We start from the raw sequence: 11,853 nt of genomic DNA on the forward strand, positions 1-11,853 counted from the left end.
AAGGTGGCCTTGAACTCATGGTGATCCTCCTACCTCTGCCTCCTGAGTGCTGGGATTAAAAGTGTGCACCATCATACATGGCTAACAATCGAATTTTCCTGTTTATTTTTTAATTATTTATTTATTTGAGAAAGAGGCAGAGATAGAGAATATGGGCACACCAGGGAAGGCTTCCAGCCACTGCAAACAAACTCCAGGTACATGCACCACTAGGTGCATCTGGCTTATGTGGGTACTGGGGAATCAAACCTGGGTCCTTAGGCTTCACAGGCAGTCGCCTTAACAGCTAAGCCATCTCTCCAGCCCTAGGTTTTTCTCTGAGCTTAGATTGTTGAGGAATTTTTGCTTGTTATAAATTCATGTGTGAATGCAAAAAAAAAAAAAACCAACAGAATAACAAAATAATCTTAAAGAATAGAACAAAATAAATGGACTTACATTACCTTATTTCAAAATTTTCTATAAGATAATAATCAAGCTGAGTGGTGGTGGCCATGTCTTTTATCCCAGCACTCAGGAGGCAGTGGTAGGAGGTTCAAGAGTTCGAGGCCACCCTGAGACTGCATAGTGAGTTCCAGGTCAGCCTGGGATAAAGTGAGACCTTATCTTGAAAAACCAAAAAAAAAAAAAAAAAAAAAACTATAAATAATCAGGAAAGTAGACTACTATTTCATGAATAATAGACATACAGATCAATGCATTAAGACTGACCTGTGGTCCAGCATGTCTGTTCTGGTGAAAGTTCTAGTACTCCTTGAAAATGTCTCAACTGAGTAGAAATGTTTCAACCCTGATAATCATGTGAGCTGGCAATGGTGACCAAGTCTTCTATATGCCTGGGGGTTTGTTCTACTTGTGATGAAAAGAGGCTTGTTTTTGTTGGTAACAGCTCTGCCAGGTATTCTGCTATCAGGATCTGCCTTCAGTTGCATAAAGTTTTATCAGGGTCATATGCTCCTTCTGGAGTTTTATCTTATCCTCTTATCTTTATGAAGTGCTTATTTTCATCTCTAGTTTTGCCCTAAGATATGTTATATCTGATATTTAGATAGTCATCCTACCTCCCTTAGGCATAGTGTTTGCACAGCAGATATTTTTATGTCTGTTTTACAGTCATCTTAGCTGTGTGTCTAAATTCAAAGTGCCTTCTTTAGCAGCATATAGTGTTCTCACCCTGTGTGATCATTTATAGCTTCTCAGCTGCATATTCCACACAGATTCACTCACCATCTGAACCTAAGGCAGCAGCATTTTTCACGAGATGGTGGTACATTGCTGCCTGCTTTGGGTCACTTTATAATGTCCTGAGATTATTGTTGCTAGCATCTTGTTTTATTCTACTTTATTGTGGTAGAAATTATACAACCTTTTCATGCTACTTATACTAGAAGCTTGGTTTTTCAAATCCACACTTGATAATGATCTTTATGAGAAATTTTTTTTCTTACGATTTTGTAATTATCTTTATTTTTTATTTAAATTAAAATTTTAGTTGACATAAAGAGATTTAGATATTATTTGTTTTGGCATTTTAAAAGGCTACTTGGGGGCTGGGCATGGTGGTGCACGCCTTTCATCCCAGCACTTGGGAGGCAGAAGTAGGAGGATTGCCATGAGTTTGAGGCCACCCTGAGACTACATAGTGAATTCCAGGTCAGCCTGGGCTAAAGTGAAACTATACCTCAAAAAACTTAAAAAAAAAAAAAAAAAAAACTACTTGGGGCTAGAAAGATGGCTTAGCTGTTAAGCGCTTGCCTGTGAAACCTAAGGACCCCGGTTCAAGGCTTGATTCCCCAGGACCCACGTTAGCCGGATGCACGAGGGGGCACACACATCTGGAGTTTGTTTGCAGTGTCTGGACGCCCTGGCGCACCCATTCTCTATATGTCTCTAGCTGCCTCTTATTCTCTGTCTCTGCCACTCTCAAATAAATAAATAATTAAAAAAATTTTTAAAAGCTACTTGTTTTAGTTGATTTTCATTTCACCTCTTTTACCAAATTCCCCTTTCCTTCCCCCCCCCCCATAACCTTCCCTTCTGTTTACATGTCACATGTGTCCTTCTGCCCCTCCCTTATTCTGACATCTATGGTGGTTTTTCCTTATTATAGAATTAGAAATATTAGGGCTGGGGACAACGTCTTAAGGCCATGTTTATTTCCCCTCTTGGAAAATTCCCATTGTATTACTTAATAGGCCATTCATATAATATTTTAGGTATCCCTTTATCTTTGGTTATATATTTCTCTCTGAATATTTAAGACCAATCATATAGCGAAAATTTAATTAAGGATTAACTTTGGAAGTCATTAATGGCTCTCCAAAGGAGACTTTAGGAACCCAGAAGTAGCCCTATAGCTTAGTGGTGTTTTCTGTTAGGAGTCAGGACCATGCTGGCCAAGTAGTTTTCCCTTCTTTAGGAAGCCTGGAGGACTGATTGCTCCTCAATTGTGACTCTGCTGTTTTGACCGTACACAGATATTTTTGTTTGTGTCTCTGTATCCTCCCTGATCAGGAAGACAGGTGACTTACCAGGGTCCAGTGTAGCAGTGTCCCATCATCTCCGGTGGCTTTGTGACCTGGGAGTACAGGCCAAAATATTGGCCCTTTTGCTCCAGTGATTCCAGTTGGCTTTGACTTCTACATAGGTGATTAACACACTTAGAAAGGAAGTTACACACCAGCCTGGATGTATGTACATATAGAGCACATTTGATTACTGAAATAGATTTGGTTAAAGAATGGCACAGGAGCTTAAAGTCATTCTGTCCAACCTTTTAAAATTTGGTTGTTCTGTGGCAGCATAGGCCATATCTGAGGCATAGAAAGTAGGCACGTCTTACTCTTTAAATATCTAATAGTTACAAATATAGGCAGAACCTGTTATCCGTCTTTAAAACAATACAAATCTAAACCAGTTAATTTAACAATTAAGATGGTATAAAGTTTTAACACTTGTGTTTGAAACATCTTTGATTAGTCCAGATAACCTGTGTGGGTACCGATTACCCAGAGAACATTGGAAACAGATCCATAGAGTTTGAAATTATTTCTTTCAGATGAGGACCATTGTTTGAGCATGAGACTATACCCTAAAGTAGGGAATATGCCTTAGAGTTAATTTTGATATAAGCATTTGACTTGAGATCCCGAGTGCTGGGATTAAAGAGGTGAGCCACCACACCTGGTTGAAAATAGAAGCTATCTTTAAAGTCATAATGTCTTTAGGTATGTGTACCTCATTTCATCTTTAGAAATTAAGCACTTATATGTGAACCTTTATCTTATGACTCAGTTTCTCAATAGTGAAAACTTTGATGAATAGAGGAACCTAATTTACTTTACTGAGCATCTTAAAGCCAGTTTGTATAACCCTTAAACCATAACGAATTAGCATCAGTGAGCTGTTAATGAGTGAGGCCTTAACCATAAAAGACTCCATTTCTCTACTGGTTGAAACCTTGACATCAAGTAAACATATTTTAGATTTTATCCAATTAAATGTTTCAATGAAGGGGCCCTTCCCTGAGCAACCTTCATTATCAATATAACATCCTGATGACTTCCTTCCTTTTTTCATCTTCCTTTCTTGTACCTTTTTTTTTTTTTTCTTGGCTTCCGGATTATAATAAAACAGAAGTTGCTACCTGTAGCTACTGTTTTAAAGTTCTTATCTGGCTTGGTTACCAGTTTTTGTAATTTCTTACAATATCAGATGTTGACTGAGTTAAGAGTTTATCTTTAAAGAATTCCTCCTCCATGGTATCTGGAGTTATGTTAATATGTTTTCTAATTGTCTCCTTGAGTCTCTGGAGAGAAGTAATGAGCAATTCCTGTTTTCCCTGTATTATCTAAATGAGCTCAGTTTCTCAGGAGAAAGGCTAACAGAGACTTTTGGGCTGTCCTGGAAGCCAACTGTCCCATCTGAAAGAAAGTGGAGGAAAGTGAAAAGAGGAGTGTAGAGTCAGGTTATGCCCAATGCTGGCTCACATCTTATAGAAGGGGGGCATCCCTCAGACCACCTTTGGGAGAAGAAGTTTGGGCTCTATTATCCCCTTCCCATAGGAGTCCTCACCTAAATTTCCCTATTTTTTCCCCAACCAAACATATAGTGCCTCTGGGAGTAGGAAGATCCAGGACAGGATGTCCGTGCTCATCCTCCTGGTCAGCTCCCAAGCCCGAGTACCTCCAGCATTCCCTCAGCCCACACATGTCTTACATCACAGCTTGTAAGCAGTGCCATTGGCAAGATAGGCCCAAGCATGAAGACTCCCACATCTACTCATGTCTTGACAACCTGCATGCCCTTCTGGGGGAGGGGTTTCCTGGGACTACTTTCCCTTCTGTGCCTGGGTTATGCCCCCCCCGCCATTTGTGAATGTTTCAGAACGGTCTAGGGACTAAAGGGTATTATTTTAAAGGTTATCTTTGGTTTTACTACCTTAAATATAGGGATCCTACCCTTTGTTGATATTAGAGAGAGAGACAGATGAGATAGAGTGTTCCAGGGTTTCTAGCCACTGCAAACAAACTCCAGACACATGTGCTGCCTTGTGCATTTGGTTTACATGGGTACTGGGGAATCAAACCTAGGTATTTAGGCTTCCCAGGCAAGCACCTTAACCGCTAAGCCATCATTTACTTGATGCCTTTTCATCATATCTGTTTATATCCTGATATAATGGGTTATATAATGGGGAAAATGGGGTTCTGGGGTGTTTCGTAGAACCCCAATCTTTGAGTTCCTATCTGCAAACTAACCAAATAATTGGCAATTCCAGATTCTAGAGAATGATTTTTATAATACCACATTTTATTCAAATTTTACAAAGTAGTATGGAAAGGAGAAAGCTGGGAGATAAGGGGAGAGAAAGTGGGGAGAGAAGAGAAGTACATCACATGGAGTCTAAAAACCCATGTGGGCCATGTGTAGCTCAGGAGGCCATGTGACCAGACACAGATCTGGGGGGAAAAGCATGGAAAAAAAAAAAAAAAAGAGAAAGTTCAAGGAGCTCCTTCCATGTGGGGAACTGGAGGGGAGAAAGGACCCATGTGGAGGGTAAGGACTAGGGGCCCCTCCTTGCTGGGTATGGGCTAGGGCCTAGTCCATACCCCTCCAACTGGGCCTGGGCCTGAGCCTGGGCCAACCCAGCCCAGGCCCAGCTGAGGGAAAAACTCACCCACAGCTGGAAGTGCCCAAGTGATCAAAGAGCGATAATGTGATTTTTGCCCTTCAGTCCATTTATATAGTATATTACATTGATTTGCATATGTTGAACTGTCCCTGCATCTCTGGGGTAAAACCTACTTGGTTGGGGTGAATAATCTTTTTGATATATTCTTGTATTCTGTTTGCCAGTATTTTGTTGGGGGTGAATAATCTTTTTGATATATTCTTATATTCTGTTTGCCAGTATTTTGTTGGGGGTGAATAATCTTTTTGATATATTCTTGTATTCTGTTTGCCAGTATTTTGTTGATTATCTTTGCATCAATGTTCATGAGGGAGATTGGTCTGTAATTTTCTTTTTTTGTTCCATCTTTGTCTGGTTTTGGTATCAGGGTAATGCTGGCTTTATAAAAGGAGTTTGGTAGGATTCCTTCCCTTTCTATTCCATGGAAAAGTTTAAGAATTGGTATTAGTTTTGCCCTGAAGATCTAGTAGAATTCACCAATTAATCCATCTGGGCCTGGACTGTTTTTAGTTGGGATTTTTTTTTTTTTTTTTTTGTCCAGGTAGGCTTCACTTTAGCCCAGGCTGCCCTGGACTTCACTATGTAGTCTCAGGGTGCACTTGAACTCATGGTGATCCTCCTACCTTTACTTCCAAGTGCTAGGATTAAAAGCATGTGCCACCACATCTGGCTTAATTGGGAGATTTTTTTTTTAATAATTTCTTTGATCTCAGTGTTTGTTATAGGTCTGTTTAGTTTATCTCATCTTAATTTAATTTTGGTAGGTCCTACAAATCTAGGAAATCATCCATTTCTTTCAGATTTTCAAACTTAGTGGAGTATATGTTCTTAAAGTATGCCCTTAGGATTTTCTGAATTTCATTGGTATCTGTTGTAATGATGCCTTTTTCACCTCTAATTTTATTAATTTATATCTCTTCTCTCTTTCTTTTGGTTGGATTTGCTAAGGGTTTAATCAATTTTGTTTATCCTTTCAAAGAACCAGCTCTGTATTTTATTGATTCTTTGTATTGTTGTAGGGTTGTTTTTTTTTTTAAAGTTTATTTATTTATTTGAGAACGACAGACGCAGAGAGAAAGACAGATAGAGGGAGAGAGAGAGAATGGGTGCGCCAGGGCTTCCAGCCTCTGCAAACGAACTCCAGACGCGTGCGACCCCTTGTGCATCTGGCTAACGTGGGACCTGGGGAACCGAGCCTCGAACCGGGATCCTTAGGCTTCACAGGCAAGCGCTTAACCGCTAAGCCATCTCTCCAGCCCATGTTGTAGGGTTTTTTGTTTTGTTTTGTTTTGTTTTTTTGGTAGGGTCTCACTCTGGCCCAGGCTGACCTGGAATTCACTATGTAGTCTCAGGGTGGCCTCAAACTCATGGCAACCCTCCTACCTCTGCCTCCCAAGTGCTAGGATTAAAGGCGTGCCCCGCCATGCCTGGCTTGTTGGATTTTTTGTTGTTGTTGCTATTGCATTAACTTCTGCCCTAATCTTTATTATTTCTTCCCTCCTGATTTTTAGTTTGCCTTCTTCTTTTCCAAGGCCTTATGGTGAAGCATTCAGTTGTTTATTTGTGACTTTTCTAATTTTTTTGTTTTTATTTATTAGAGATAGGGAGGGAGGAGTAAAGAGAGGGAAAGAGAGAGAAGGGGCGTGTCGGGGCCTTCAGTCACTGCAAATGAACTCCATATGCATGTACCACCTTGTTCATCTGGCTTACATAGGTCTTGGGGAAACAAATCTAGGTCCTTTGGCTTTGTAGACAAGCACCTTAACATCTAAGACATCTCTCTAGCCCTTTTTAAAATGGTTTTTTTTTTTTTTCATGTATTTGAAAGAGAGAGAGAGAGAGTCTATTTTTTTTTTATTTTTTATTTTAGAGAGAGACAGAGAGAGAAAGAGGGAATTGGCATGTCAGGGCCGCAGCCACTGTAATGGGTCCTGGGGAGTCAAACGTAGGTCCTTAGGCTTCACAGGCAAGTGCCTTAACTGCTAAGCCATCTCTCCAGCCCAATGAATGGATTAATTTTTTTCATTCTTTTTAAAGATATTTTATATTTATTTATTTATTTGAGAGAAGGGGAGAGACAGAACAAAAGAGAGAATGGGCACACCAGGACTTCTAGCCACTGCAAACGAACTCTATACGCATGCTCCACCTTGTGCATTTGGCTTACATGGGTCCTGGGGAATCAAACTGAGGTCCTTCAGCTTTGCAGGTAAACACCTTAACTGCAAAGCATTCCCTGTAGCCCCCTGAATGGGTTAATTTTTATTTCTCTATTTGTGTGTGTGTGTGTGTGTGTGTGTGTGTGTGTATACCAGACACACTTCTTGCCACTTTATGTCTGTGTTTACTCAGTTACTGGAGAATTGAACCCAAGCCATCAGGCTTTGCAAGCAAATGTCCTTAACTGCAGAGCCTTCTCTATAGTTTGGAGTTTTAAATTTTTTTTATTTATTTGAGAGTGAAAAAGAGGTGGTGGGGGTGCGCCAGGGCCTCCAGCCACTGTAAACAAACTTCAGATGCATGTTCCCCCCTGTACATCTGGCTTATGTGGGTACTGGAGAATCAAACCAGGATTGTTTGGCTTTGCAGGCAAATGCCTTAGCTGCTAAGCCATCTCTCTAACCCCTGGATTCTTTTTTTTAGACAAGCTCTCATGTAGTCCAGGCTGACTTCAAACTCACAATGTAGGCAAGGGTGATCTTAAATCTTGATCTTCCTACCTCTACTTCCCAAGTGTTGTGATCACAGGTCTGTAAAATCATATCTGGCTCTTTTGTTTTGTTTTGTTGTTGAGAGAGGGTCTCACTGTCTAGCCTTTGCTGGCCTGTAATCCAATATGTAGACCATGCTGACCTCGAACTTTTAGCAATCCCCCTGCCTTTGCATCCCCAGTGTTGAGATGACAGTTGTGGACCACTGCACCTTGCTTCATTATTCTTAACAGTTGGGTTATTTCAATAGGATTGGGGAAATTGGTTTTTATGTTTTGATATATATATATATGTATATATATATATATATATTATAGATATAACATAAAAAAAAAATATATATATATATATATATATATATATATATATATATATATATATATATATAATTTGTAACGTGTCTTAAGACCTAGATGCAGTAGTGTTAAGTGTTTTGACTTTGTGATATGATGTTATCATCTAGTGTTAGGCTACACTCATAGCTATTGTGGAACACATATGGACCATGGGCTGTAGGTTGGATGTGCCTGAGAAAGCTTTAACCTTGTTTCCATGGCTGAGTTGCAGAGTGGTCTGTGAGCTCCAGGAATCTTATGTACACTGTTACACTGAGCCTATGGAAGTAGACTCTCTGGATACAGAACCTGGTATTGAATAAATATTTTACATATATATATATGAATGAAACAATTTTGTATGTACCAGTGATAATGAACTACTGGGCTAATGTGTTCTTATGTGTTCAAAGTAGGAATGAGGGATTATGGGAATTTGGAATTGGAATGGGAGTATATTTGTGGAAATTTAGATGAAGTAGGTCTTACTCTTTATTTTCTTCTGAATCTCAAGTAAACCTTAGTGTTATTCCAGTAATGAACATTAGGTCATCATTACATTTTCTGAGTTGGGCAAATTCAAATGTTTCTGTCAAATTTGGGAAGAATTCAGACTTTCTTTTCTTAAACATTAGTAGCAAAGGGCCCCTATTCTACCATTTGAACTATATGCACAAATGGAATCTACTCTTTTGGCTTATCTGACTTGGTTTCCTGACTTTGTTTTATAGATAGCAGTGGCCCTTCTAGCACTGTGTCCAGTGCTGGTCCTTCCTCCCCTACTGCAGCGGATGGTAGCTCCCATTTTGGCTTCAGTGATCAACCTTCTGTAAATGTACATGTGGCTGAAGAAAATCAAGATCTTGGGCTGCTCCAGGAGACTTCTGGAAATGGAATACAGGAGTTCCCCATGGAAGGACAGCAAGTGCTTTTTGAACCAAACCAGTCCTCTCGGGAGCCACTTGTGGAAACCAGCCATCCAGGAGGTCAGGTTGTTACCAAAGATGTCATCCAGACATGCCAGGAGACCTCAGATGTCACACAGATATGCCATGACATCCTTGAGGAGGTTATCCAGCCATGCCAGGAAATCCTTGAGGTCAGCCAGCCTAGCCTGGTGGTCTCTGACATCAACCAGCCATTGCTGAAGAGCCACGACACTGTTACCAACACATGCCAGCCATGCCAGGAAGTCAGTCAACAGGCCCAGAAAGCCTGTGAGGAAGTTTGCCAACATTGTCAGGAGAATCCAGAAAAAACCAACCAACCATATCAGAGGTTCCTTATGGAGGATGGCAGACTAGTCCATGGGTTCCCTATAAGGGTTGGAGGCTTGGCCCAGGAAACCCTTAAGGAATTTGGCAGGCCAACCCAAGAGATTCCTGAAGAACTCAGCCAACCATGTCAGGAGTTCTCTGAGGAGGTTGACAGGCTGGGTCAGGAGGTTTCTGCAATCAGTATGTTGCTTCAAGACATCCCTGAGGTTGAAAAACCATCCCAAGAGGTCACTAGGGAGACTGATCTGCAGATTCAGGTAGCCCCTGAGAAGATTAATTAGTAGTCTTGGGTGGTCCCTGAGATTGTTGATCAGCTGCCTGGTGAAGATTCTCCCCAAGTCCACTATCTGTCTAGTGATTCAAACCCTCACAGCCAATCTCTAGGCTATGGCCAGCACTCATCCCTTCCACCAGCAACATGTAACTAGCCATTTTCTCATTAGTGATATCACACTGTACCAGCCATTTGAAATAGCAGCTTTCTCTGTTGGCTGCTGGCTAGAGTAAGGCCTTAGCTCATACCAGAGTGTCTGAGGAAGCAGTCCTCATGGCATGAAGTATACCTGTGCCAGAGTTATGCCTTGAGAGGAGCAAGTTCGTGTTCAAAGCAACCACATCTGTGCAAGTTGAATGTCTAACTTGAGCATTACTTAACCTACTGTGAGCATCACAAGAAGTCCTAGATGGTTAAAAGAAATTCACTTAACTGCTAAAGACACTGGGGTGGGGGAGGAAAGCAAATGCAAAATGGAGAGTTATAGGGCCCTTGCTTTTTAAGGGAAATAATCACAATATCTCGAGGTACCCTTAGACCATATGTGCATTCAAGGGAACTCTTGTCTTTACTGACACTGTTGAGATGGTCCCAAGATGGGCCATCTGAAATGTCTGGAAAAGAGTTCCATCCCAAACATCTTTCATGACTACTAATCTTTTATACTTGGCTTATGGGTGTTTTCATGCATCTCCCAGGGCCCCCTTTGTCCCAGTCCTGTTCCTCTGGACAGTGGCTCTAGGAAGAAGTAGGTATTCGATTGCCATGAAGTGCCCAGAGGATCTATTTAAAATGTTCTGGGGCTGCTGGGCATGGTGGCACATGCTGTTAATCCCAGCACTCGGGAAGCTGAGGTAGAGGATCGTTGTGAGTTCGAGGCCATCCTGAGACTACATGGTAAATTTCAGGTCAGCCTGGGCTACAGCAAGACCCTACCTCAAAAACCAAAAAAAAAAAAAAAAAAAAAAAAAGCTGGGCGTGGTGATGCACGCCTTTAATCCCAGCACTTGGGAAACAAAGGTAGGAGGATTGCCATGAGTTCAGGCCAGCCTGAGACTACATAGTGAATGCCAGGTCAGCCTGGACTAGAGTGAGACCCTACCTCAAAAAGCAAAAAGTGCTCTGGAGGATTGTTGGTCAATCTGTGAAGCTGGGCCTCCTTTTATTATAGGGCCATTGGGTTTAGGACATGCTGTAGTAGAGAAAATCAAGTTCTATTTTAAGCAGTTAGCAGAGATCAGTGTTGTACAGACATGAGCAAAGATTTAATATATATATTTCTGTAGTTTGCAAAGGACAGACTTGCCAAAGACCAAACACTCCAGGGTTCCCAAGAGGTTTGTCCTTATATGTCTTTAGGACCAGATGTGATTATGAAGCTTTTTCCAAAGACTTGGAGATGACAGTGGGTAATGTAGTCATTGGAGTTGGGGGCCGGAACATTATGAGTGCTTAATAAATATAATTGAAATAATGAGAATGATGGTGATGAGGTCTTTGTGAATTGAAGAATGAATATGACTGAATCAGTTCTGTCTATGACAATCTGTCAAAAGCTATTACAGTTGAGCAAGAACAGACATTAAAAATACACAGGTTGCCGGGCGTGGTGGCGCATGCCTTTAATCCCAGCACTCGGGAGGCAGAGGTAGGAGGATCACTGTGATTTTGAGGCCACCCTGAGACTACGTAGAGCATTCCAGGTCAGCCTGAGCTAAAGTGAGACCCTACCTCGAAAAACCAAAAAGAAAATAAATAAATAAATAAATATTTTAAATACACACACACACACACACACACACACACACACACACGCACGCACACAAGTCCAGCATCCCAGGGAGTCCTTATAGCAGTCATCCTACATTCTGAAATATATATATATATTTTGGCTTTTCAGGGTAGGGTCTCACTCTGGCTCAGGCTGACCTGGAATTAACTATGTAGTCTCAGGGTGGCCTCGAACTCACAGTGATCCTCCTACCTCTGCCTCCTGAATGCTAGGATTAAAGGCTTGTGCCACCACGCCCAGCTTCTGAAATATTTTTAATGATTAGTCTTG

General features: G+C 41.1%; 1 protein-coding gene across 13 annotated transcripts in view; it reads left to right on the top strand.

Moving 5' to 3' along the window:
• Ppip5k1 (diphosphoinositol pentakisphosphate kinase 1) overlaps positions 1–10,681 on the top strand; it is an 86,513-nt gene extending 75,832 nt beyond the window's left edge. For all 13 annotated transcript variants that reach the window (XM_045156548.1, XM_045156550.1, XM_045156551.1 and 10 more), the window contains one exon: positions 8,972–10,681. In XM_045156548.1, coding sequence (XP_045012483.1) covers positions 8,972–9,798 — 827 coding nt within the window. In that variant the 3' untranslated portion in view covers positions 9,799–10,681. The remainder of the gene's footprint in view (positions 1–8,971) is intronic.
• The last annotated feature ends 1,172 nt before the right edge of the window (positions 10,682–11,853 follow it).

Source organism: Jaculus jaculus, chromosome 8, assembly GCF_020740685.1.
Source record: "Jaculus jaculus isolate mJacJac1 chromosome 8, mJacJac1.mat.Y.cur, whole genome shotgun sequence".
Classification (NCBI taxonomy): domain Eukaryota; kingdom Metazoa; phylum Chordata; class Mammalia; order Rodentia; family Dipodidae; genus Jaculus; species Jaculus jaculus.